This window comes from Adelges cooleyi, unplaced genomic scaffold, assembly GCF_023614345.1.
Source record: "Adelges cooleyi isolate 19-005CV unplaced genomic scaffold, UGA_ACOO_1.1 ACOO_flye_CR_arks_rails_tigmint_CR_PRNA_9, whole genome shotgun sequence".
NCBI lineage: Eukaryota > Metazoa > Arthropoda > Insecta > Hemiptera > Adelgidae > Adelges > Adelges cooleyi.
In genome coordinates, this window is record NW_026096579.1 from 6,580,199 (window position 1) to 6,608,027 (window position 27,829).

At 35.0% G+C, this 27,829-nt stretch overlaps 3 protein-coding genes across 4 annotated transcripts; 1 reads left to right on the plus strand and 2 right to left on the minus strand.

Annotated features, from left to right (window-relative positions):
- Positions 1-782: 782 nt before the first annotated feature.
- Positions 783-4,560, plus strand: LOC126846420 (uncharacterized). Its single transcript, XM_050585799.1, has 2 exons — positions 783-888; positions 1,863-4,560. The coding sequence occupies exons 1-2, from the start codon at positions 871-873 to the stop codon at positions 2,901-2,903; spliced, it is 1,059 nt and encodes a 352-aa protein (XP_050441756.1). The 5' UTR covers positions 783-870; the 3' UTR covers positions 2,904-4,560.
- Positions 4,134-7,229, minus strand: LOC126846421 (uncharacterized). Its single transcript, XM_050585800.1, has 3 exons — positions 7,061-7,229; positions 6,887-6,983; positions 4,134-4,996 (listed from the first exon to the last, which is right to left on the minus strand). The coding sequence occupies exons 1-3, from the start codon at positions 7,076-7,078 to the stop codon at positions 4,620-4,622; spliced, it is 492 nt and encodes a 163-aa protein (XP_050441757.1). The 5' UTR covers positions 7,079-7,229; the 3' UTR covers positions 4,134-4,619.
- Positions 7,230-15,886: 8,657 nt separating this feature from the next.
- On the minus strand, positions 15,887-26,780 carry LOC126846831 (uncharacterized). 2 transcript variants are annotated; one of them, XM_050586640.1, is made up of 2 exons: positions 26,465-26,780; positions 15,887-17,354 (listed from the first exon to the last, which is right to left on the minus strand). In XM_050586640.1, the coding sequence occupies exon 2, from the start codon at positions 17,339-17,341 to the stop codon at positions 16,175-16,177; it is 1,167 nt and encodes a 388-aa protein (XP_050442597.1). In that variant the 5' UTR covers positions 17,342-17,354; positions 26,465-26,780; the 3' UTR covers positions 15,887-16,174. The 2 variants fall into 2 exon arrangements, with proteins under 2 accessions (XP_050442597.1, XP_050442596.1); XM_050586639.1 differs by having other exon boundaries at positions 26,461-26,780.
- Positions 26,781-27,829: the final 1,049 nt, after the last annotated feature.

Here is a 27,829-nt window from a genome sequence, read left to right on the forward strand (position 1 = left end):
AGTTGATTTGATTTTTGCGCTAAGACACGAATACTAATAATTGTAATAATAATACTGATGTCGTTCAGAGATAGGCCGTTGTTGGGACAGAAACCGATATGGTTCTAATACGTTTATTGGGCGTGTAAACAGCCGGTAAATGTTTTTTTATATTCGAAAAGGTTCTCACTTTCGCAGAGTTAATCGGCCGTGTTTCCCGTGTGAATACCCATCAGCGACCATGACCCGGTGATACTAATTTATTGTAGAACGGGGGAAAAGACATTTTTCATAATATCGATCGTATACATATAATCTTTGAGATAAATTGTACCTATAAAATCGAAAATCCCAATATAAAACAATTTTTAAAAATACCCAATATAATATATAATACTTAATATACAAACGGTCGAATCGTCGGCCCCCCCCCTCTCTTTTTTTTCTTTTTTCATTGCACACGGTCGTGTCCAGTGAGTGATTTCCAAACTTCCTGAAATCGACCCAACCATCGTCGTTTCGTTCCGATTAGACACTGCGGTGCTATACGCTGCAGCCGTGATTGTTACATCACTTGATGTTGTGATTTTTTTTTATTGTCTTCGAAAAAAAAACATCACAGTCATACCGGCAAACGGTGTGCAGACGCATGACGTAAGAATACTGTGGGAAAACCAAACGGTAAGACCGAAAAACCAAAACTTTGTACCTGACCGAACGCGCGACACGGTCCATTTGACGTGGTAGTGGTAGTGGTGTACTGCCAGTGTCTTGTGTGTAGATCCGTTGAACTCACCTGTCCAATGACAGTGTGTACTTAGGCTCTGTATCATTAGCATCATGTTTGCCGGACACACGGCGGATAGGTCGTCATGAGTACCGTGTTCGGCGATGGACTTACTACAATCGGTGAGTATACCTATACTCCACTATGTACCTGTTCAACAAACTTCTCACTAAAAAAATAAATTGTAGGTATTTTGAAAAGCACTAGTCTTCAGGTTTTTAGTATCCCAAGCACCCCCCCGCTAACGTTGAATTCAAACCCTTTTATTTTCATTGAAAGACTTAACAATTTAGTTAAGTAACTGATTTTGGTACCTTTGATGATTGTTAACATACATAGTTACTTTTTAACACAAAATCAGAGCAGTTAGTTCTAAATATCACAAACCTATGATAGACAGAATTCAAAAACCCAAAGCGTTATGCAACGCCAGATTTGAAACTTATCGCACAATTTGTAACGTTATTCATAACTAATTGAAAATAATTGTGTGTATACTAGTCGGTTACATGAGCATTAAAAGTAGGAGAGATTAATTTTCGAATACGGTTTGGCCGTTTTGAACAAGAAGTATTACATAAAAATACTACTTGATATAAAAAATAACAGATTTTAAGCATATACATGATTTTTGAAATTTATTATTTTAACGTGAATACCACCTATTATATTGATTAGCCGGCAGTCAGCTCAACTCTTTTTAGTAATATCAAAATCTGTTCCATCGTTGTCGTATAATGTGTGTTTATTATAAATGTATTACTACCATATTAATTGATCATTTAAGTTTAAGAGTTTAACACATTTCCTTTGTGAAATTGGTGATCAATTTAACATCTTCATCGCTTATACGTAACAGAAGTATACTTTGTTTTTTTCAAATTGAGAACATATGGTTTTAATTAAAGTTTAGGAAAAAATGACTTTCAAAATACTCATATTTTCTGAGAAAATGAGTGTCATACATCAGACGAATCGCCATGTAGATACGATAATAGTTAAAACATTTTTATCTAGATAAATAATAATTTTGGGATTATTTTCTCAACACTGTCGATTAGGTTTTTAATGAATATTGCGATTAATGATTTTTTAGTCGGCTCTGTTTTGGCTAGTGGTGCTAGCGTACGGCGAGTATGTCAACAACGGCAGTTCTGCCCCGGAATCGTCCAAAACCGAAAACAACAGACCCACGCGCAGTTACGGATTCAACGCCTTTGGCTATGCCAAGCATTTCCCCGTGGGTTTCCCAAGCCAAGTGTCCCACGAGCACGTGCCTAGCGCTGCGAGCAAACCGGCACGGCCAAAGGCCACGGAAGACCCCAGAACCGAAGAATCCCGGTACAATGCTGCAGACTCTGCCGAAAGGTACGAACGGCGGCCGGATAAACTCGAAGATGCCGTCAACAACGACGACGGCGACGACGACGGCGACGACTACAACAGAGTGAAGAAAACCAAAGAGGTGTCCATTAAGACGGACATCTCGTTGGTGCCCAAGGAACGCGACAAGTCTTTGGATCCGGTTTACCAAAGTCAACAGCAAAGTCGCGGTCCCAGGGTGGTCAGGCCAATGCGCGACCTGAGCATATTGGTTCGGAATCCACACCGGCCGTTGATCATAACCCGGCAAGTGCCCTTCCACTGGGCGCCCCGCCAACCCCACCAGCACCACCACCATCGTCGTCCCGTTCGTCCGCCAATGATGCCCAGCCACCGCAAACCGTGCAAACCCAAGAAAAAGAAACCCAAAGAACACTGTCATCGTCACAAGCCGAAAAAGCCGAAAAAGAAGCCCAAAGAACACTGTCACCACCACAAACCGAAGAAGCCGCATCACAAAAAGCTCATCTACTACGCGCCCATCCCGACGATGCCGGTCAATGGGTATTTTTATGGATCGAAAAATACCGGCAAGCTGATCGTGCCTACCTCCACCACCCCCGCGGCCAATTCGTACAGCGTGGAGGAAAGCCCCGACACCGAAGACATGGCCGAAAACCTGGAAGACGATCAGCCGTTCCATTCGGAAATCGAAGACGACGTCGAGTCACATCGGCTAGGAGAACCTCTGGAAACGTACGACGACGAAGACCCGTCGGAGAGCAAAGCAGTCAAGGCAGTTAAGACCGGTTGAGAGCAATCTCAAATTATTTCAATAGACCATAGTATCATGCTAATCCAATGTCTGTGTATAACTATTGCTCTGTGCTGGGATCAGATAAAATTATATTATTTTCCTTCCTTCTTTCAATATACACATCGATCAATCGATCAGTCTACTATCTCTTATTTGTCTTACTATGAGTTCCATCTATGTAACCTAATCGCTTAGCGTTACACATCACCGATAGTCTCATCAGTTACTTAAAATTCTACACTCTATTTTACCACTTGCTCTTCAGCCATAACGTGTATCAGCTTCTGCCTGATATGCAGCTTTTTGTCAATTTTTACCTAATCGTACCTCGGATATGTTTTGAAATCAAAGTGGCAAAATATTGTACGGCCGAGTGCTTGAATTATTAAACCGTTTCTGCTAAGATGCAAGCTAACACTAAAATGAGAATACAATTTGCTGAAAACCTTTAATTGTATTTTCCCAAAATTTGGAAAAAAGGACGTACCAGCTTCTGTTATCCTACCACAGATTTAATGTCGCACGAATAATTTTTGAGTTTTAAAAACGCTTTAATTATGTCAATAAGCTAAGTGGAACACACACTATGCGTACTATTATTATTACATTAAACAGTACAACGGTGAAATGAGACAAATACTTAAAAAATTATTTATAGGCTATAGCAAAAATGTTCAATACAAACGTATAAAACTTAAAAATTATTCATATAACATTATGATGTAGTTATTTTTTATCTTTGCCAGTGTTATAATCATAGGCAAATTTCCATAAAACAAGCCTGACATTCAATTTAGGGTCAAGCAGAACAGTTGTAAACAGCTTCATACTCCATTTGGCGAGGTAATAATTTTATCTTTTCAAAACTACACATAATAATAGCAGATGTTCTTAGCTTTCGAATGAGATCAAAATGGTGTATATCAGAGAGGTCTAAGTGTTTTTAATTATATTTTTTTAATGCGGTCTATAGTGATCTGCTGTACTGTCTTACTTTTTTGGTTTAAGTCCCCTGCCGAGAGGGTTTCGGAAAATGTTGACTTTTAAAATCTACATAATATTATAGTAAATGTTCTTAGCCTTCGAATAAGAGTAAATTTAGGGGCTTAAGTGTAGCCTGAGTATTTTTTATAATTTTTTTTTCAAAGTTCGCGCAAAATATAACGCCGCGCTGGTAGATAATAATAGACCAGGTTAACACCAACTAAATTTAACACTATTAGGTGAATACAAATTATTGCTTTAGTTTTTATTTAATATATTTTAGAAAATAAGTACTATCGTTGTTTATAAAATATATAATAATTAAATTCAGTCGGATATCGTCTGGCTGAACCAAATATTTTACTCTATCAAACCGTGTGTATCTAAAATTATTATTATTATATAATCAACCCTATATTTATATTCATAATAATTATGCATATATAATATATAAATGTATATATATACAGGGTGGATTGTGAGCCACTAATTTTCTCTTTTACAGTTTTTCTTTTATGGACACAGTTTATGTTATTTTACAATATTAGACAATATTAAAATTGGTTTTTTTTCCCCAAAGCTTTATACATTTTAAACATTTTCATAACGGTAAGTGCATGTGCGTTTGATTAACTTGAAAACTGTTTTCAAAAACACTAAACAATTTCGATTATTTTAAGAAAACAAAATGTGTGACTTATATCCTTGTTGTTAGTCACTTTAATGTTGTTAGTTACTGGCTTTTGGCTTTACATTGGATTCCGTCGTGGTGGTCTTGGCTGGCTCGGTCGTAGTGTCTGGGTAATGTGACCCTTGTACATGGTAAAACGGATGAGGAACCGGCGGATGGATGGGCACAGTGCCGGGACTTGAAGTTCCCGGTGGTAGTGGTCGGTACGGACCGGGAATTCCGTACTGCTGTTGCTGGTAACTCAATTGTCGTGGCGGTCCATACAGCTGCAGGTCACCGTAAGGGTAGGCGATCAGCTGGAATGGAAATTGTTGATAGTAATGATCGTCCACAGGATTTTCTAGATCATAATATGCTGGCCCGTTGGGTCCATGACGATATGCGAGATTGTTTACACTAGGGTAGTTCGGATAATCTGAAAAATAAGAAAGAAAAATTCAGCATTGACCGTTTATTGGATTGAGGGGTTAGTACAAATGTTAATTTCAACGTCTAAACACTGAAAAATCAAAGCATGCCAGTGTTTTTTAGGCTTTGTTTGGCCAGGAGAGGAGTGAACAAGTATGGAGAGGGAGTTGAGACAGAATCGGAAAAGCAACAGAAAGAAAGTGTTGGATTTATGGCCTAGAAATGTATGCATCACTTACCCAAACAGCAAAAATATAGTTTGAAATTGTGTTGCAATTTGTTTAATATTGTAACAATATTTTTACATTATCTTTTTCATATTTTACCGGTTAGGTTAAGTTAAATTATAAATTAAAGATAATATAAGTCTAATAGGCGTATTACTATATGTATAAGGGTTTTTTCTTTTTCAAAAACCTAACACAGTTCTAACAGTTCTAAGATAGTAGATCAAAAAACAATTTACCAAAAATCTATCCGTCAAAACTAATGATAAACCTATTTATAAATGAACAAAATAAGTTATAGAATTAATTACAAATTGTACTAAAAGTAATAGATTTAAGCTATATTTTATATGCATCATGTTAGTGGATATTAGTATTTGTATGTAATACTTCAACATAAAGCCAAAGATTTATTGTATAAAAAAATAAATAATTATCTTTTTTGTCATTAAAAAAAACATATATCTAAAGCTTTACCAAGTTAAAAACGTATTTATTCATTGTTATTTTTGTTTAAATAAAAATAATTATGGAACAATCTTAATCTCGTCTAGATGTTTTTCTTTAATTATCTGAACTCAACAGTGATAGTAACTTCCAAAAATGTTGAAAATATTATAAGACTTGTGTATAATATTTTCCAATGTGATAAAAAGCCTCCAAAAATTTATTATTTTTTTATTGCACTCAAATTGAATAAAAACAAAACGTTTTTGTTTTTTTACTCCGAATTCGACAAAAAGACTTTTTATCGAAAAATCATCTTAATTCATTGAAAAATAGCTTTAAAATTTATATAACTAGAACAATAAAAATTCAACTTTCCATAGAAATTATTAATAAGGCTCTTAAAGAATTTGTTTGCGAAATTCTGTTCAACAATTTTCTTTAAGCGTTAATCTACGCGAAAATAAGAGGTTATAAATAAATAATTCAATTGTTTCGAACTAAGAAAATAACTGAAGAAAATAAAATTCTAATAAAAGAAGAACAATGCGAATTTCAAATGGCAGTGATTTCCATGTCTTCGGCGAAAGAACAATGGCAAATAATTTACATTTATAAAAGACGGATTTACGTTTTGTTTTTTCAATATTGTGACAATAAAAAGCAGTCGCCGATTTTAAAGCATTATTAGACATAATTTCAATGTAATTACTTTCCAGAAAATGCATTGATGCAAATCAATTACAGCTACGGTGTTGCAGGAATATGTTAAACAGGTATCACAAAAGGTACAATAAAAACAGTATTGATTTTACAATTGTGTTTTTAGTTCTCACGATTTTCCAGCATGATCTAAAATGAATTTGAAATAAACTTTTTAATTTTGTTTCTTTGCTGAATTTTGCAGTACCTTTTTAAACACAAAAGCAAATTCTAAATTACTGCGTTGTCAGTAGAAAAAAGTAAGCGCTAGAAAAAATCTAATACCTGTTTTGGATTAATCGAAAAACTCCAAATAGGATGTATTTTGTTTTATATGTATTTCTATTTTAAACATGCATAAAAAAAACCTCAGACAAGCCCAACGTTAATGATCTGTTATTCAATATATTTTGTTTTTTTGGTAGCAAATAATTTGATTGCGATAAAAAGAAATAAAGTGTGATGTATATTTAATTTAAAAATAATTTATATTACTGCAAATAAAACAATATTCGTTATACCTACAAACTCTGCATTGATCGGGTTCTGCACAATTTCTTTTGTATTTCTTATTGCGCTGTCGGCTTGAGCTGCGACCGCTACGACGATTACTGTAATCTACAAAAAAATATTAAAAAGCTTGTTAAAACTCAAAACATTAACCGATTGAAAAATTTTGTTTGTAAGACGCTCACATAAGTCGTGGGATTCATGTTGGCCACGTCTTCGGTACCGAACTGTTTAACGCGTTATGGATGTGGAAAATCTGCTAGCAAACAGTGTGTATTAGGAACATCATACCTACCATAGTTGTATGATCATCGCATCAATTTCAAGGCTATCGAGACCATCTCTGGTCAGTCCACTCGACGGCAGGTCATTTCCATCTGACCACCGAACAACGTTAATGAACTTATCGACTACAAAAAAAAAAAAAAATTATATATTTATTAGGCTTTGGCGGTAAAACCAATACCTGTGGGTGGGGCGACTACATTTATAGGTAATATCGACATGAACATCTTGGTACCATTTACCCACGGGTATAACAATTGACAACTGCTCTTCTATCATAATCCAAAAATAGGGGCCTAGCCCTTTGCCCCCCCGCCGTTGATACTTTACAACGGTCACCGCGTTTAGCAGTGCCCGATGAAAATAAGCTCAAGGCAAACACAAAAGCTTGACAAATATTCGGTTTTCTACATTCTAAATAAAACTGTCGAAGAGACTTTTTATAGGTTATGATGTGCATTGCCCTGAGATGGTTTGCTGATGTATGGATAATGCAAAGAGTCCTAATTACCATTCTCTTCTCCTGAAAGAAAGAAGCTAACAATCATCAAGTACCAAAACAATTTAATTCTTGAGACCATTTTTTTATTTTTTTTATCTCTTAAATTAACTTTTAGAAATTTCCTCCGAAAAATTACCGGAATCAAATTCACAGGGCAAAAATAAGTAAAAAATGGCAGAATCAGTTTACTTTTAAAAATTTTAATAACTAATGACATTGCCAAATTTCAAATTTATCTTACAATTTTTTTTTTAATATAATGACGCAAACCATACAATTTAGTTGAATAAAAATAATCTTATAAGCTCATATTTTGTAAGTAATTAATGAACTGTTAATAATGTTTTTATTTAATTTGTAGAAAAATTATCAAATATTTTGTTTTTGATTCTACGCGTGTCATACTTGTTTTTTTTTTAATACATAACCAATCAGGAGGAACTATTTTCCACATGGTTTTCCACGTGTCATACTATTTTAATACTTTTTGTCTAGTTTTTATTGAGAAAACAATGACTTTTAAAAGTTTATTATTATTGATTTTCTGTGCAAAAATGTAATACACAATATATTTTGTGTACATCCATCTGGAAAAAAAAACTTCGCCCACATGGTCCCGACACGTGGTAAAAGTTGAAGGTTGAAAAAGATATTTTTTGTGTAAACTTTGATAACAAAATATAATGTTGTTCTTTTTAGTTATTTTTAGATCACAGATTATGTGTGTTTATGGGTGCCAGGATAAGAATCATTTAAAGAATCAAGTTAATGTATTTTTTAAAAATTGTAGAACTATTTCAAAATAAACTCAATGTCTCAACAATTTTGTTTTATCTGTTCTTAGCCTTTTTTTTTTTTAAACAACTCATTACCTACATTTTTCATACGTTTTAATAAGCTGAGCTTATTGAATATATTTGTATTGCTAAAAAAGCACGATTTATTTTTTTCTTTATTTGGTCATGTTTTTTTCAAAACAAAATATATTAAGCATGGTTAAAAAAGTCTTCTATTTGTCTTGTTTAATTTATTGAGATTTTATTTATTTTCATTATAGTTGGGCGAATTGGAACAGCTAGTCCCTTACAAACTAACCAAGCAGACTATAATGAAACGAGACAGAATCCGTTTGACTGGACTTAGAGTTTCAACATTTTCAAGAGTCAAGAATGTTTGCAGTACAATTTTTTACCATAAGTCATAAGTACAAAAAAAATTGAGTTACTAATAGATTTTCGATTAATGTCCATAATTTTTTTTTTTTTAGACTTTCTTCTTATGATTTAACGACAAGGCTTGTCTGTATAATAGTAAGAAACCGTATAAAGTTAAAACAACTACTTTTATCCGACTCAATGTGTCACATTCACTTTATAGTTCCAGTACGAAGAAGTTTCTAGTAAATGACCCAAGTTTTCGGAGTAGTAAAATTAGATAGCTGATGAAATAATATTAAACCAATCCTGTACGATGGATAATTAATGTAATATATATTATAACGTACTCGTATAATTTTATTGCTTCCCATCTTTTTGACAATTTAAATTTTTTCAGGCCATTTTCAGAATACTTTCTTATGCGCCACAAGATAACGAAAAACATTGTTAACCCAAGTATGACGAGACATTTAAGTTCATTCCAGTTTGACATTTTGAACAACCAACGGTGGATCATTAATCACTTTCCAAACAAATGCAACAGCAATAAAATATTTTCTTTGCCAGCCCCGGACGATAGGAATCCATTGTTGTGGTTTTCTTTGAGAACAATTATTTGTACTATTGTGTACCTGAATCACTCGTCTTGGGGTAATGAAAAATAATCTTAAAGACTAAATAATCAACGCCAAACTTGAAGGCGAAAAAACATTTTTTTTTAAGTGCCGCCGACATTAGAAATACTTTCCATTAATATCAAAGTTCAACGTTGATCATTAATAAAGGCTGCTTGAAAATAAAAAGTGAACGAAACAAGTTTTTTCGATTTGAAACTAGAGTTTTCAAAAATTTAGACATGAAATTAATAATTTGCTTACCTACCTTTTTGGGAAAAATATATATTTAAATCCAGGATTAAAAAAACCTCACCTGGGCAGTCAAAATAATAAATTGTATTAAACATGTTGTTAACTACATGAAGTGCTTCGGAAAAATGAATAACCCTAGCACCTACATAATAAAAAAAAAACCTTATATTATTTGTACAAAAAATAGCTGCTGACAATATAATAACCGAGTTTATGTTATTGGCTACTATTGAATGAAAAAAACCTTAGACGATTCGGGTTCTAAGCTGTTGTCAGCTGTCTTCTTTCCAAAAAAAAAAAAGAATTTATTATATTTCGTTATGTACTTACTCGAGTTCTTGGAAAGCCTACCGACCGCTTTGGATAAACCTAACAAAGCTTTGAATATTTTCTAAAATAAAAATCTATTCAGGAAAACATGATTTATTCGTGTAGCCGATCAACTTAAAGTCGGAAGTGGACTACACCAAAAACAAACCTATAATTCGCTGGAAAAATATAATAATATCAAGTATATAATATATCACGGTACAATTTGTGCTGATCGATCATTTCATTAGGTTTTTTTTCAGCTTTAATTATAGACATGAGTGTACGTTTTATAATAAATAATATGCATCTTGACATCGCTTATAGATATATTATTTTGGTATGATATTATGGTTTCTGTTACAATGCGTACTCGGTCAGTTTCTCTAAGTAAACACCTCTTTTCGTTTCTTTTTGACACGAATATTATGTCTTATGGCTGAATGTCAATGCAAAATTTGCAACACGAAATCGGTGACGTTTGATAAGAGACTGTTTGATAACAGCTGATAAGGGATTATTGATAAGATATTAGACTGGACGATTTGTTCACAGAGTAGATATTATAATCAGAGACGACACTTAATGTAAACAATGATTTTCGGATGGAGACGGCCATCTTTTCGTTTACCATAACATAATATGATATCTATACACAACTAACGAATAGAAATAACACAATACCGATTGATAAATCAAAAGATGGCCGCTACTTTTTTTTTTTTTTAGTGATAAGTATGTCCGACGCGTTAGATTTGAGTGTCCACCCTTGGTAGCAAAATATTGAATATTAGCTGTTATATTAATCTCTCTCCCTTTACGACAACAGAAACGTGTAAGCGATACTTGCGGTTTTCGCCCGGGAATTGAGTGAAACGTTTTGTGCTCTTTGTACGGTAAAAACCGCTAATTAACCTCCGGTTGGTCGTTTGAGCGAGCCGGTAGGCGCGTACACTGAACCCCAATTAATTAACAGTGCTATTCTGTTCAATGGCGACAGTTAATTATTATTATACAGTGTACTCCCGACAGAGTAGAAGGCTCAAGGTTGCCTGCCGACACGAGGAGTCAAATTCGATAACGTTATTACAAAGCTATTTCTATATGCTGACATGAATAATAATAATATTCTAGGGGCCTGCCGAAAATTCGAGTGAATCTTTTGGTACACAAAGGATAGGGGGGGGGGGTAGCCGAAGGGATGGGCGAAAGAATAGTGATTAACGTGAATGTAATTATGATAAGAGGAAATTTCCGTGTGACCGATAAGAAATTATTGATAAGAAGATCAACTGATAAGCTGATAAGAAGTAGAAAAATGCATTTTGTTTGTTCGGAGCGTTCGTGACAACATAATATAATATTATTATCGTGTGAATTACAATATAAATGTATATTATAGTAGTGGTTTTTGTGTATTTTCAACGAAATCCAGTTAATTTTCACGGGGCGCCGGTCAGGCAACACATTTTGCTTTTGTCCAACTTGTGTGAGTATTTCTTCGCGAAACAGGCTTGGTTAAAAATCAACAAGACCGCCTGTAGATCTTGGCAGGATGATTGGGCATTAAATTGCTGAAGCGTTTTAGTTCTCTCGAAAACCTGTAAAATACATGTCTATATATTGATGCACTATAATAAGTTATTGTAAAGTGTCAAAAATTCCTATATGCTTGTACAAAGATCATAAAAATAAACCCACTCCATATTATAATAATGTTGATTACTTTTTTTTATACTTTTTATGAAATATAATATCCTATATGCCTGAAAGTAATAATTATTATTTGTCTTTTTTATTTGAAAACTTTATTCTTCCAAGCTGCAAGACTTTTATTATGAAAAGTCTCTTTTATCGGTTCGCTGTAATAGAATTGTTAGGTTTTTTTTTTACAACCCTACGCACTTTTATAACGGCCACAGAAACATTGTGTAGAATTCACATATTTATGAACGGATAAAGTGCAAACATTTTTTCAAATAGTTTTTAATGAATTAAAATAAAACAAACCGCTACTAATAATACTATTATAGTTTAGCGCTGTAAAATACAAGTAGATTTATGATTAGAAATCAATCATTAGTTATAATGGTATGGTACCTCTTTAGTAATAATAAAAAACAGCAAATTGATTTAGTCGAAAATTTTTTTTTTTTTAATTAATTTACAACAAATTTATGAATATTCAGGTTTTTTTCGTGAGAAGTTTGAAATAGGTTTAATAGAAATAAAAGTAGAAAAGAAGATAATATTTATTGTGACCAAGGTGGAAGAAGGAAAATGAAATAGTGATTTTTCTGGGCAAGTCAAGATAATCATTATTGGTTATAAATTATTATTTATACTTTTTAGTTACAAAAGGGAGAGGTGAGAGCAATTTTTTTGTTGGCTATCTGAGGAACGCCGACCTGGACAGATATTAAATTTCAATAATTTCAAGAAAAGATGTACTGAAAATGTATAGGTAAGCAATTTTTACTAATAATAATTGTTTTATGCACTTGAATGTGCACTTGTGAGATTAGGTCAGAGGAAACCCGATTTTTAAAAGAAGAATACCAGAAAAACGAAAGGAAGAGTTCACTTTTCTTAAAACTTTTCTTTTTTTTTTATTATATTACCTATTTGTATTTTACGAGGTAAGTGAAGTGAAAAAACACTTCTGAAAATATTAATAGTAAGTAATGCACCGGCAAAATATTCAACGAACAATTTGTACCGTTTAAAAGCGACATTTATCTTATGGTATTTTTGTATATTTAAATGATTTTTTTCAGAAAACTTATGGATAAAAAGTGACTTGTCTTCTTTTTTCCCCGTAGACACTTTTAAGTTTTAATAAATCAAGCGGCTGATTTATTACCAAAATGCCAACCCAGAATAGCGGGAAAAAAATGTAATTATATATATTGTCGTGGAAACTGAAAATGTTTTAATATTTTTCATAATTTATTTATTATGAGAATACTAAATAATTTTCAAATACATTATTGTGAAAATATAATTTTGTTTTCAGTAGTCTCCAAACATATTATTGCTGGTTAGGAAATTCTTGAAAGCTACCACTAAACAGTATTGTGCAATATTCTGAAATGTGTCCAGGCATAAATTGACTATATTCTGCTGTCAACCTTCACTATAGTGAGTTTTCTTACCATCACGGTCGCCGCATAATGCGGATAAGTACTCCTCTTTTAGTAGTACTAGAAATTTTAGTAATAATTTACTAATAATTTTGTATGACATTTCCAAGCGGAATGGGATTAAAATATTATACAGTGGAGACCAAATGATAATACTCTCAAATCCTTTCATAACTTTAGTACAAGGCAAACATTTAAAATATATTATCTTTTTTGGCATAATATTGTTTGAACTTTACTATGAAACATAAATAATTATTTATTTATTTGCCCACTGAAATTTCAAACTGATAAGACTCATTACAAGTGCCACTAGTATTTAACCATACTAAGAAAAAATGTTAAATCTGCCATATTTACCGCTGGAAATTTGAAAATCTGAATATTGATTGTTTTATGAATAAACGCATTTTAAATGTACACAAAAACTTTAAAACCGAATTTAAAATATTGAAATAACAACTTAATTGACCAAATTTTCATTCACAAATTTAGCAGCAAGTGTTGTTGTCTCCACAACAAGCCAAGCTTGCGGAGACAATCGTTGTATAACGATTAAATTATATGCTAATTAAACAGTATAATATTGTAATATTATTGTGTTTAAATGTTTGCAGTGACCATAAATAAATCTACCTATCTACCCATCGAGTACTTTAGACTAATGGTGTTATAATAGTGTTATTCAGGTGGTAGGTACGTTTTAAGCGCCGTCCATAAAACTAACAACACATATTTATATATAAATTATGATATCTAGAAAACGTTAAATAGGTTTTTAAAAACTGGTTGAAAATATTGGGTAAGGTTGGAATATTATTCGCTCGGTCCGCCGAAAGCAGACATATTAAAATATTATAAAACACATTTAATAATGTCATAAACGAGTATTACCAGATTGTCGCTTGTAATCTGTGTACACAATGATATATTATTATTTATTTACCGATGAGCCTACTTTGGGTTCACAAGTTATTGTGTTGTGTTATTTTTTTAACACATTAATGCAATATTATATCATTTTTCTGTAAAAAAAAAAAAAAACAACTAAATTTTGTAACATTATATTTATTGCCAAACCAATGGAATGCGTGCTAAAAACGAACGCGCTCGGCCTTATTTTTTTAAAGCTACTCCTAAACGAGAAAGATTTTTCACTGAACGCATCGTTGACAATATCTGAAATTGTGTGGGATAAGACTGTTGTCTAAGCGGAGGCGGACGAAGGAGACAATGCAATGTTATCAATGTAACAATTTTGTGTCATATTGTGCAAAATAATTGGATTTACCATCTAAATTAACTTCCAAGTAAAACGATTGGTCGCTTAAACGACCGTTTTAAGGTTTAATGAACGAAAAAACTAAATCGTTTATCTTCATTCAGTTCTCAAGTAGGTATGATTATATGATATATAATCAAAACCAATGTCATTCTTGAATGATTTATTTTAATTATTGTATTTTGTTACAGTACAGTTTAAACGTGAAATATATGAATACTGTATAAATAAACTTAAGAGAAATAAAATAGTTTTTTGACCATTTCAATTCTTAGATAAAATTCTTGTAAAGTGATCTGAACATGGAAAGAGTCTATCTCGAATTGCTCACTTTAATTGCTTCTTTCTTTCCATTTAAAATGCATTAACAAAACATTAACGGTTCAAAAAATGGAATAATATAGACACAAAAATAAAACAATTTAATTAATCACCAAAAATGACTTATCATCTAAGTACGCCCAAGTTCCATCTGACCACATCTATGGTCGGTTTCCCTTTAATTTATTTTTGGTAATATTGCATGGCGTTAATGGATATAGACAAGGACTTAAGTTAATGACAAATATAGATGTATGATGAATTGATAGCTCACGTTGCACTCACGTTAAATATTTTTCATCAGATCAAAAACTATTACATGTGTCATTACGTCGATGGATCATTTGTAAAAAAAAAAAACTGGATTGAATAATGGAATCAATGATTTATGAAAGGACCTAATACAAGAAATCATTTTTCGTTCATACATTGAGTAATGTGTTTATGCTTATAAGAAAAATAGAATTTCTTTGATGACATACAAATAAATGTGCTTAAGACAAAATCTGTTTGCATGTTGGTAACATCAAATGCCTAAAAACATACAGTCATATTTTTGTCATCTTCGCTTAGACACAAGAAAGGATTTCAGTAAGCTTTTCCCCTTATCATGACCACTTTATCTTTATCTACTTATTTGTGTTAATTTGTTTTCCATGGTTAAAAAAATTAAAATAATATGCTTAAATATCAATTTATTGTATTAGGATGGATACGATTGTGGTTGGTCTTCCATCTATAATGATTTGTTTACATAGTTACCCATATATTATATTAGTTAACATTGTTAACTAACAATGCTATGAAAATATTTTCAAATACCTGATGACTGTTGATTCACTCATAGCAACCTAGAAAATAAGTATGGTCAAAGAGTATTTTTTTCCTTTTTTGGGGGTTGGGGGGGGTTCTTTAGTCCCATTCTAGATCTACCTTAGGTCTGATATTCAGACGTTAAACCCTAAATCTTCATCTAAAAAACCAAAATAAAGAAAGGGGAAAGGTTTTATGGTAATTTTGTTGGTTAGTCAACGTTTAATATGTTTTTGGGGTTTTTCTCCATTTTGAAAGGGAAAACGAAATAATTTCAGACCACGACTAAACAAAACAAAATATGATATGCGTTTATTGGATACAATATTAAAAATATTAAATAGCTAATGTACAATGATGGATCTTATTCGTAAGCGATAAAATTCTAATAATGAATTATTGTAAAAAAAAAAAAAAGAATAAACAAGCGTTAAACAAATGTAGAAGAATTAAAATGAAATGGTAACAAATGTTTTTTTTTTTGAATTGGTAACATGATTTTCATAATATATAACGACTAAAACTAAACTTCTACGGTGTTATGTTTATAATAATAATACACGAATCTAAAATAATTACATTAAGTGGATGTGTTTCGGACGGCTGGCGCTTAGGATTTTAGACTTTGAGTATGACCAGATCGCCGTCTTCTTTGGCTATCGACGACTGGGCGGCCGGCGACTCGAACAACGACGTGGCCTGCCCCGAAAACCCGGGGAAATCGAAAGACGGACTGGGCTTGGGGTAGTTGTATCCCGAGTCGAGCTGGGGGTAACCGAACGAAGGGCTGGGCTTGTCGTACGAGTACCCGGCAGACGGCGCGGCCGGTTGCAGGACCGACGGGGCCGCGGACACGCCGTAGTCTTCGGACGGCACGCCGATGCTCTGCTGGCCGTATCCCTGGGACTCGGCCGGCTGGTGTTCCGGGTGACCGCAGTCGGGCTTGGGCTGGTCCAGGGTTTGCAGGGAGCTCGGGATGATGACCACGTCGTCCTGTCTGGTTTCCAACGGCTCGGCGGCGGCGGCGGTGGTGCTGGGGGTGATCGTGGTGGAAGGAACCAAGGGGAACGGGGTGATCGGATGGTGTGGCTTGTCGCATTCCTCGGCGGGTTTGCTGGCCAACGACCGGCTCGGCGGCGTGGGCACGGGGTACTTGAACTGAGGCGGCCGGATCTCGTTGGCGGCAATCACGACCGGCCTTGGCGGTTGCTGCGGGAAAGCGAACTGCGGCGCGAAGAACGTGGGCTGCGGCAATTTCGGCAGGTCGAACCGCGGTAGAGCCGCGGGCAGTTGTGGCGGCGCCGCCGCTCTGTGAGACGGGCTGTCGCAGTCAGCGGGTTTCACCGACTTGACGGCCACGGTGTTTGAAGCTTCGGGGAAGTAAGGGCTAGGCGGCGGCGGGATGTACACCGGAGCCGACGTGGACGGTGCTTGGGTGGAGTACACCGGTGGCGGCGGCGGCGGCGGCGGTCGGTAGGTCGTGGTGGAAACCGGTTGGGGAGGCAAAAAGGTGGTCGACGGCACCGACGGGGGCAAGTACTCCCGAGAGTCGGGTTTCAGAAACGAAGGCCGGTTGTCGCTGGCTTCGGCGTCTTCTTGAGGTGGTCCGACTCTCTTGCCGAACACATAGGTGCCTGCCGGCACGTTGGGTCGGATCTTTTCGCCGGGCAAGTTGTACAGGTACCGGTAGAACGACAGCGAGCACGGCGTGCTGGAAGGCACTTGGCCGTTGACGCACGCGCAGCCCAGCGCCACCATACATACCAACGAAGTGAATCCGTTCATGTTTTTATCGTACCTGAAACAGAGTTAACGTTGCACCGTTAATGTATGGCAAAAATAAAGCGAAATCAGCTACTAAAATCTAAATTATGATAAGAATAACAACAGTGGCAAATACTTGAAAAAATTCTATTTCAGTGGTCGCTTCAGTATTATTTGGCGATACAAACGTTTACTTTGATGATAATTTTTTTTTTCAAACGTGTCAAGTAGGTTAGAAAAATTGCCTCCAAACGTGCGGAAATTGTAGCTATTTGCTTTCCGACTCATCATTTATTTCAAATATCATAGTGTTTTTTTTTACTAATTAATTTAATAAATAAACTGAGTAATAGCCCAAACAATTTTTTTTAATTTCATCTAAGTACTATCCATAAACACTGGAATTAAAAATGTTAAGTATAGTACTCTATTTTGACTTTTGAGAGATCAGGCGTTCTTTTGCTGGTCTTCATCCAAACGAATAACTCATGAGAAACAGAAGCTGTTGATCAAACTGGTCACAATGGCGGTTACCATACGGTTTGACGGCTAGTGTTTTTATATCGTGTGTCAAGTTAATACTCAATGCTCTGTACAAAGACTTTCTGCTAGATTTCGGTAGAAGAATGAAATTTTAATCGGTTTTTCAATCAACAGTTGTCGCGCTGGGCGTTAAATGGAAACGAAAAGCTTGTCGACAGCGTTAAACCATCTGTTCGGTCAAAACAATATTAAGTCCACACCGGGGAAACAACGTGGGCGGCAGAAATAATTGTCGTTTCTTCGTTAATTTAATCCGTCTTGCGACGGAGCTCAAAAGTTGCCACGTTTTGACCTTTTTCCGGAAACAAATTAAACGCGGAAGTAAAGTCACGGACGGTATCCGGCTTAATATTAGGTATCACGATTTGGCCCTACTGCATTGGTTTAACCCAATCGAAAATAGTTATTTGAAAACCTATTGTTTTACTACAAAGCACATCACCGTCTGGTTTTATAATATTTCAATCTTGGGTTACTCTTGTGAATAATAATGACGCGGCGTGTAAACGATGGACTCTGTCACGGTTTTAGACATAATAGACCTCCTGGCGTTCGACTAAACGGGACGAGCACGCGCCTGACAGCAACACGAGTCCTTACTGTGTATTTTTTTTTTTTGTTCGACTTCATTAATCTCATCGTAATCTTTGATGTTTTTTTTTTTAATCGATGCCGTTTAATGGCAACGATCCGCACGACCGCGGTGACATGTTATTACAACACAGACCGTCGTTGGATCATTTCCAATTTCGACAATAATAATAATAACAATCATTACAGTATCTGAGATTAGACAAAACCAGACGGTGTGCAGCACTCCCTGTTGAAGCAACGCAATCGCTGGAAATCGGTAAACAAACCAAAACCGCAGAAGGATCACTTTCCGTGTAAACAAAAAATTTACCGCAATTTTGCAGAGACCTACTTAGTGGAATACCTGTACTGTATACACAACCAAAAATAATAATTTATAGACTTATAACATATTAGCGGTGTAGCAAAATTTTGATATTTTCACACATCAGAAAACTGTTCGGCTTTACTGTAGTACAAACAACAGCCGGGGCGACTCCTCGTTGACTGTCTCAAGCCTAAACACACAAAGAAAGTTCGAAAGCACTTAAAAAATAAAACATAAGATTGCGCCCCGGGTCTTGGTGGAATTTTCTTGCAAAAATAACGTCTTATACTGTTTTTACAGTCCACTCCACTCATCGGCCTAACGTAACGACAACGGTCCACTGTGATTACAAATAAGTGTTGTACTTACGGATAAAGCAAAGCTGTAATGTTATTTTGAAGGTTTTTTTTTTCTGTTCAAAAAAAACTTTACATTAGCGTTTCGTTTTTAGTTTAATTCGTTTTGTCAATACACGAGAAAGCTCTCGAGCCAACAAAACCAATTGCCATTTTCTCCGAGTAAAGCCGAATAAATTGTAAACGTCACAGGGTAAAGACAACGCGATTAGTGTTCATAAGCAACATCTGTCGAGTAGACCCAAATGTGATTATTGCGAACAATAGAGGGTGTTTTTTTTGTCATTGTGAATGGGGTTACATTAGAGATTCAGCCTTGAATTTTTTTTAACCTACTCTTAGATAATATTAGAGTATTGCGGGACTGATTTGCGTTTTGTTTTTTGGGGTCGCCTCGATTTCAAAACGGGTTACACGGGTTTTTGAGGTGCATATCCAGGGAAGTAGGTACCGCTGTAGTGTTGGAAACCTGTTGCCGAGACGACTGCGGGTTAAGTTCACGTGTAATTTTTTTTTATTTATTTACTGCTATTTTCATCCGATACAACGCAGCACGGCAACGATATTATTGTGTAATAGCAGCAGACAGAAAGATACGATATTCACCAGAAAAATATGGAAATATGGAAGACACCGAACCGGTGCCATTAGGTTAACCTTATGACAATAATTAAACATAATATATTTTTTTAAACGGTTTTTTACATAATATTATTATTTCAACGGCCAGCGACCGCCGATTCAACGGGGGCAGGCTGGCTTTTGCAAACTTCTTATTCTTGAAATTCGGTTCCCACCGGAGTAGATATTGTAACAATAATAATATACTTTAATCCGACCACTGTACACCAGCACCACCATGTATGTATGCGCCTCACGGATATTGTTTTCCAACAACGTTTCTGCACTACCAAACTTAAGCTCGGCTCCAAATTAGTTTCACGTGGTTTTTTTTTGTTTTGTGTTTTGCCATCCGAGTTATTAAGTTTTGACGTGCTAAGCCGCCACCGGTGCGTTTGCCGGAATCCGAGTAATATACATTAGCATATTATACCTAGTTTGACAGCAGCGGCAGTAGTTAAACGTATGGGGTTTATGGGGTACCTATATATATATTTTTTTTTTTCGAGTCCACTCGAGTCGTTAACGATATTTGAAACTTTGGATTTTCCAAAACGCAATAAGCCAATGTATCATCTTGACTTGACCTAGACCGTAAATTATTATCGTAGGTACTTCTCGCAGCCGAACAAGAAACTTACATTTTCGGTCCCGCCACTTTTGGCGTCACAGTCGTAGTATCCGTTGGATCCGATTCCAAAATTGTCAAATCTTACAGTGTAGTGTTATACTCTTATAGAAAATTTAGGTAGGTATAGTTAGGTAATACAGAAATTACAATGTTGATTTTTATGATTAAGTTAACGAAAATAAAAATAATGTAGTATAAAACTTTAACTGTAATTGTGTATACTTATTTAAACTTTTCAACTAGTTATAGGTAGTCAAGTTTTAATGAAGTATGTGTTTTTAAATTAACTGACAAATTTAATAGACGACTTAGATACGAAACGGTCTTATCCTTGATAAGTATTCAGTGTGGAAAATTAGAACTATAATGGCCTATATTATTATGGGCAAAGTTATTTATTAAGTTAGGTTCGAAAGGGTTATTTGAACTCAACAAATTTTTGTGTTATTTACTTTATTAAGTTTTTTTTAATTTATAAAAGCTACCCCAAATTAATTTATAAAATTATTAAATAAAAAGTAAGCAGATAATTAATCTATAGTTAACTAAAATGTCAATATTAAAATTGTATTATTTATAATATTTTTACCGAATGATTATTATAAAAAAAAAGATGCTACACGTGGGACTTCTGCGATGGTAGAGAAGACAGAGATCTCTTGGAAAGAGGATTAAGTGAATGACAGAGTAAATAAAAAAATGTATATATATATATATATATATTATTTAGTTTCGTTTTTGAATTATTCATCTCCACATATAGAAACGGATTAGCCAGTCTAATGTTAGTATTCAGCTATACATCCTAGAACCCAGACGATTATAATTATTGTTAAAAAAACATAATCAATACATTTTAATATTATATAGGTAGCTATCTCTTGCAGACAGTTAATACTAGACTGACCGAATGCGTAACCAAGAGTAAATGCAAAATAAAACGACTGAAATGGAATAATAATATTGTAACTAACGTTTTACTTGTTTTTTTTTTTAACAGTGCTTATATTAAAACACATTATACGCTTCTAATAATTTTTTTTTGTTTTTCTCAGCAAATTAAACATCTCTGCCACGGTAAAGACACCAAGAACGGCATTAATCATAGAAAGGAACCAGTTTAAAAATATACGGATAGGACTGTTGTGAGTTTTATTTTAGGCCTATTTTTTAGGTAAACGCTACACGGAGTGGATGGGGGGGGGGGTATAATTTTGTGTTGTCGTCGTCGACGTTAATAGTCACTCCGCGGGCCATTAACTCCCGGACAACTTGAGGACTATCGTCGGGATCGGACGGGATAAGTGCAAGTCATGCCCACACGTTCACCGGCGTAAACTTAATCAATCATTGCGGTGTGTAAGGCGAGGGCGGAAGTCATCGCCGGCCGTTGGAAGGCGAAGGCGCCAAGCTCGATTAATTATAATGCGCGGACACCGACCACCGCGTTCTTATTTCGCTATCATCTTTGACCTCGCATCTTTCCTCTCACTCTTGCGGTTCGCTATTTTCGTTTGCCTTCGCGTAACCGCTCGAAGATGTTACAATCGTATTATTATTACCATTGCTATTATCGCACCAGGTATTGCAAAACCTAACCTAACCGATTGCCATTTAATCGGTTACGCGTTCAACGTCCAAACAGTCGGTTGGTTAGTGACTTGTCAACACCGAAATATTATCATGTACACTACTATAATGGTCTGACTGCAATCGTAATGCAAACGCATTCGAATGATTTGACAGTCGGTAGGGTCGTTACGCAAAAAAAAAAAAAAATCACTGGAGAACCTATTTATTCTGACAGTGGGTTTTTTGATGGTGTCGTTTGGTTAGGATTATTGTTGTTCTTGACACCCGTTTGTCGATTATCAAACATACGTATTGTTCTCTACTCGTGCAAGAGGAGATTAGCCCGCAATGTGCTTATTGAGTATTGGACCCGTTGTAGACGAGAAGTACACCAGCTTTTGAAAAGACCACCGCCAAAACCCCAGAAAATGTGGAAAAGCAACATGTTAGTTTAAGAATTCCTGTATTGTATGGAGCCGGGGATATGTCATTAAAAGCCTATTGGTTCTGTATAACCTGGGAGGCAGCCATTTTGTGTACCAATTTCATAGAAAATAATAATGCTACGTTACTCTTCCATGGTACATATTAAAATTTCAGGTTAGGTAAAAACAGTAAATATCATAGACAAAACTGTTCACAGAATGGTAGCCTGTGGATGGTTTTTTCATAAATGTGAGTTCAGTGTTCTGTATTCTACTTCTTCTTTATCTTCGCCTTAAAATTCCAATTACAGGGGTCGGACACCCTAGTCCAACAACTCCATAGAGCTCGATCTTCTACATCTCGTTCAATCATTCCCAGCTATCTATCTTTTCTTCGGTCTTCCTCTTTTCCCCTCTACATTCATCTTCATAACACCTCTCGCTGTCTTTGCCTTCGTGACATGGCCGAACCATCTCACACCCTATTCTCTTTCATTTCCCAGGTTCGGGGAGCCAATTCAGTGGTCGCTTTAAATTCGATGGGGCATTCCACAGCACGGCGTTTTGCCCGTTTACTCCAGCCGAGGTCGAATAGTAATAACCATTACAGCATCGCACGATTTCCAAAAACCGTTTTGTGTGTATTCAGACAGTTAAGTTTAAAAATCTTAAACGTACCGTGTCCGTGTCCGGTGGACGGCATGCGCCGGCACGCGTTTGTGTGTGTGTGTGTTTTTTAACGATCGCCGATAAAAAATATTATAACGTTGTCAAACGTTCGCCGACGTTAACGGTAGCCACAGACACGTGTAAGAAAAAACAAATATAATAATATATTATTATACAGTCATTGTTGCGTGCATTGTTATTGAAGATCACAGCCAAATCCGCCGAACCGATCGTTATCGTTTTACGGGCTTGTCGGTAATTATTATTATTCTAATGACACACGTCTCGGACTTTTGACGAATCACCTCGCACGGGGAAATCCCCAATAACGACCGACCACCTATACCTATATGTACAGAATAGCCATTGCTGCACAATGGCTATTTTATACTATCTCCACCTTTGATCGAAAATTGTTTTTTCAACGGAAAAATGATTTAAGTATTGAAAAATCGAGACACTTGATACTTATTAATACTGTTGGAATATTTAAATAGTTACCATTTCTAAAACTAACTCAAAGTACTGTTAAATGCGTTTGACGTTTGAAAAATCCATTTACAGCAAACGGTTTGAAAATAAAAGTTTTTTAACAATTTTTTTTTTATCATCTTGCGGTTTCGACGCTTTGACCAGCATATATTACTATACTATTCTACTAACCGTCGTCAGCTGTTGTTGCGGCAAGAGCGTGTGGCCCCAATCGACAAATCATCGAGACGATTGAGACGTACCTATAATACCTTAGCTGGCAACTGTCCGTCAATACCGTTTAAAGCGAAACTAACGAACATCCAACCGTGATGGATAACATACCTATACAAACCGGACTGTTCAAACACCCAAAGAAAGTTGTTTACATATGATTTGATTAACGAGGCGCAGAAGCCACAATAGGATACTCGACGAGTGCCCTTTGTGTGTCAAAATAACCGACAACAAAACATTGTTACTTGGTAAACACTAAAGACAAGCGCATTTTTTCTTCGAAATAACGATTTGACAAGTATTCCTCAAAAGCAACTGGATTACAATGAAAACTGTTAAAAAGTACAATATTTTAATCCAAGTGCGATCGACCGCGTTTTAATTGTAAATTTGAAAGAGCTTTGGTGAAATAGGACAAACGTCGTACTTGAATATTGTTTTTTTTTTAGATAATTACTTGCGTTTAATTGATTACATTGTACAAAAAAATATCGCTTTTTATTTGGGAAGAATATAATACATATACACATTTTATAGTATGTTTTTCAGCTGAAACCGTAACTGGCCTCATAATTTCCATAGCACTCCAATTTGTTTTTAAATTTCGTATATTAACCTCCGCTGTGATTATAATTATTGTCCAACTTAATACGTTTTGCGTTTTCAACGATAAACACAGCAAATTATAACAATACGAATGTTAGCAACTGTCTTCTGTTAGCAAAAACCAACTAAGTGCTATAGTGTAAAGTTTTGATAACAAAAAGCACAATGTTGCATAACTGTTTGCAATAACGTTTCCGACAACCAACGACCACTACTGATCCCAGTTGAAATAGCTCGAAAATATAATAACTTACTTTTGGTCCATTTGGTCGGTTTGCGAACAAGAAAAATTGGATTACAGTAAATATCAATATTTTAACCACACTACATGATCTTATAATCAAAAAAACCCTAGAGAGCACCGAAAAATACAAAATAAAATTAAAACATTAAGGGTATCTGTTTGTAGTCAAATTACCGTGAATGAAGTTAATTAGTTTTGTTTTTATTATACAGTGTAATAATTTAACGATAATGGCACGCAACTTGGTTTGAAACGGGACGAATAAGTAAGTATGACCGTTGCACGATAAGGGTCGGCAAAAGGGTTCGATTTATTTTGGTCGCTAACCTACTTTGGTTGTAAAAAGGGTCGAGTAAAACACATTTTATTGAACTCGAGCAACTCCCAAAAAAAAAAAAAAAAACGTTAAAAGTAACCTAATAACATGCTTGGACCGTCGTAAATTAAACGGACTGTCGACGCTTTTTTTTTGGCCACCGATAAAATAAAAATTGAAAACTGTTCTAAGACTACTTCAATAGCGAATGGAAAAATTGTCCATTAAAATCAAGCTTGTGGTTTTTAACTTACACCAAAAATTTAATTTAATTAGTTATAATTCGGTGTAAAATAATTTTTTGGTTTTGGTTGTTTACTTTTGGTTTTAGTCAATCAAAAAACGATTTTGACGGGTAATAGTGATTTTAAAAAGTCCAATTAAGACTTGAATTCAAATTCAACTTAACAAAATCCAAATAGACTTGACGAGACATGACATGGATAATCAACGAATTTATTTTTAATTGAAAACATTTTTAATAATCGACCATTGCATTGTGTTAAGCGTACCAGTAGTTTTCAAATAGTCTGTTTTTGAGACATACATTTTTCGTGGAAGAAATTTAATTCTAGTAGAAATTTCGAAGTCAAAATACAAATTAATTTTTTTGTTAATTGTTATTGCAATAAACTATAAACGCCACTAAAATGTCATCACAGCTGTTGAAGTATTATCAGTCAAAATTATTATGCAAACACTGTAAAGCTTTAACGCTTATAATTGTTTTATTATAATTTTGACATTTTTTTTAAATATTAACGATACCCGGTTTTTCCATTATGATAAAATAAATATAATTGGTTATGTTATATTTGACTGGTCGGTGAAATTTCTGACTTTCTTCTAGATGAAAAATATTGTTAAAAAAAATTTGTTCAAAACACGACGCTTATTTTTATGATTTTAATACAAAAATTACTTTGCAATTGGAAAAAAATTACTGCAGATTAATATTTTGCAAAAGCCGAACATTTTTTCTTCAAAAAGAAATGTTATCTCTTATAATGTAAATGAAAATGGTAAGAGAGTAGAACTCTAAATAGGGTAGACGATAAACGTTAAGTGCCAATTAAATGGTAAACGAAAATCATGTAAACATGGTCAGGTAATGGAGTTGTACAAAGTAAGTGTGCGTATGTATATCACAACAGTTTCCCATTAAATAATACCCCCGTCGATGGGTTTGAAGAGGTAGATAAGATCCGCTTGTTTTTCATTATCTTAAAATATTTGTTTGTGTCTGGTTAATGGTGTTTTTATGGGTTACTTGATTTTGGAAAACCAAAGACATACGACATAATAATAATTATAAGGAGAAACGTGATATCTTTGCAAAGTCATAGACTTTTCGAAGTCAGTAGAATTATAAAAATTCAAAACTCAAACGCTTACATCGGAGAAAATCAGTGTCTCATATCGAATGGCAAATGCTGGCAAACTGCCATAAGCTGGCCCGTATTAATATTCAATGGACGGGTGTTGTGAAAAATATATTTCCATAATAGATAATAATCGGAAAATCTTAAACTAGGCCATCGTACTTACTTACTTTGGGTGCGCGTATTGCGGGACTGCCACTGGCGGAAGACTTGCAGGAGAATAATTGAGCGATAAAAAAAAACCCGTTTTACAAAAAAAACCAAACTAAAGAAACTTTTTTATTCTATATTTATTTCAATAATACTCTATTGAGACGACCCACTGACTTGCGGGTCCCGGGCGAAACACTAAGACGATACACTTCGGCACTGTGCGCTTGTTTAAACGTCGCAAGCGTTTTTTATACAATAAATACACACCTCAAGTTGTGTGTGTGTGTGTGTGTGTGTGTGTATGTAATAATTTCACTTCAGGTTTTGTGACAAAAATGCGTGTGTCGGATCGGTCGGAGGATGGTGCATTATATATGTATGTATAGATGTTCACACAATGTGTAAAAAAAAAAGTAGTAGTAGGCAAGAGTGGTCAACGACACTCCGTCTCTTTTGGAGGGAGCATCGGCGATTGGCGATGACCGACGGTAAATTTTCTACTTGCCGCTACTCAGGGGGGAAAAATATATGTACATATACTAATAATATACATGTATAAGGTGGAATAAGATTTCGCAGTTGTTTTTTTTTTTCATTGTACAAATACATTGCGCCTTTTTATTATTTTCTCGGGGACCATCTCGGCCTTGGAACTCGACCTAGTGGCGGCGCCGTCGGACCACTGTGAATCACTCGTTCGACTGGATTTTTTTTACGGGGAAATTAATTTTTTTTTTTTAATAAAAAACAAATACCTATATATATATATATATATCGCCGACAGGCCGTCGTCGCCGAAAGGTCGGGGACGAACGCATATAGTATGTAATAACAACGGCTGTGCACGGGCCGGCCTAATGCCGGACCGAACGATTACCCTTAGACTTAGACAGTCATAATGATAACAGTAATGCGCGAAGGTCTTAATTATTAAGCCAAAAAACGCAATAAACACTACTACAAGGACCGTCGGTAAAGTCCTGGAGTCGTTAACGGTTGCGTACGCCGTAAAACGTTCATAGCCGACATTGAGCGTACCATAGATTTACTATAGTGTAAAAAATAGATATAAAAAAAATATCATGTGCGCATTACTATGAACTACTAATTACGGATTATTATTTTTTTCTAAAAGAATAGGCGACGAAAAAAGTACATGAAATTTGAACGATCCGGTTTTACTAAGGGTGGGTACGATTAGGGTTGTTCGTCTGTCTGTAATAATTTATTGCCATAGTTACCCATGTATTATATTAGCTAACAATGTAATGAAAACATTTTTTAAATACCTGTTGATTCACACAAAGCAGAAATTGACTACAGTCAAAGTGTAATTTTCCTCTTTTTTTTTGGTCTTTTCAGTAAAAAAAAATTTGTTGAGA

Bases quoted from the DNA above. Each gene is read 5' to 3' on its own strand.
- LOC126846831 (XM_050586640.1), bottom strand. From the start codon at position 17,341: ATGAACGGATTCACTTCGTTGGTATGTATGGTGGCGCTGGGCTGCGCG.
- LOC126846421 (XM_050585800.1), bottom strand. The intron at 4,997-6,886 runs GTATAACGAATA...CTTATTTTTCAG, and splicing joins GATCAATGCAGAGTTTGTAG to ATTATCCGAACTACCCTAGT.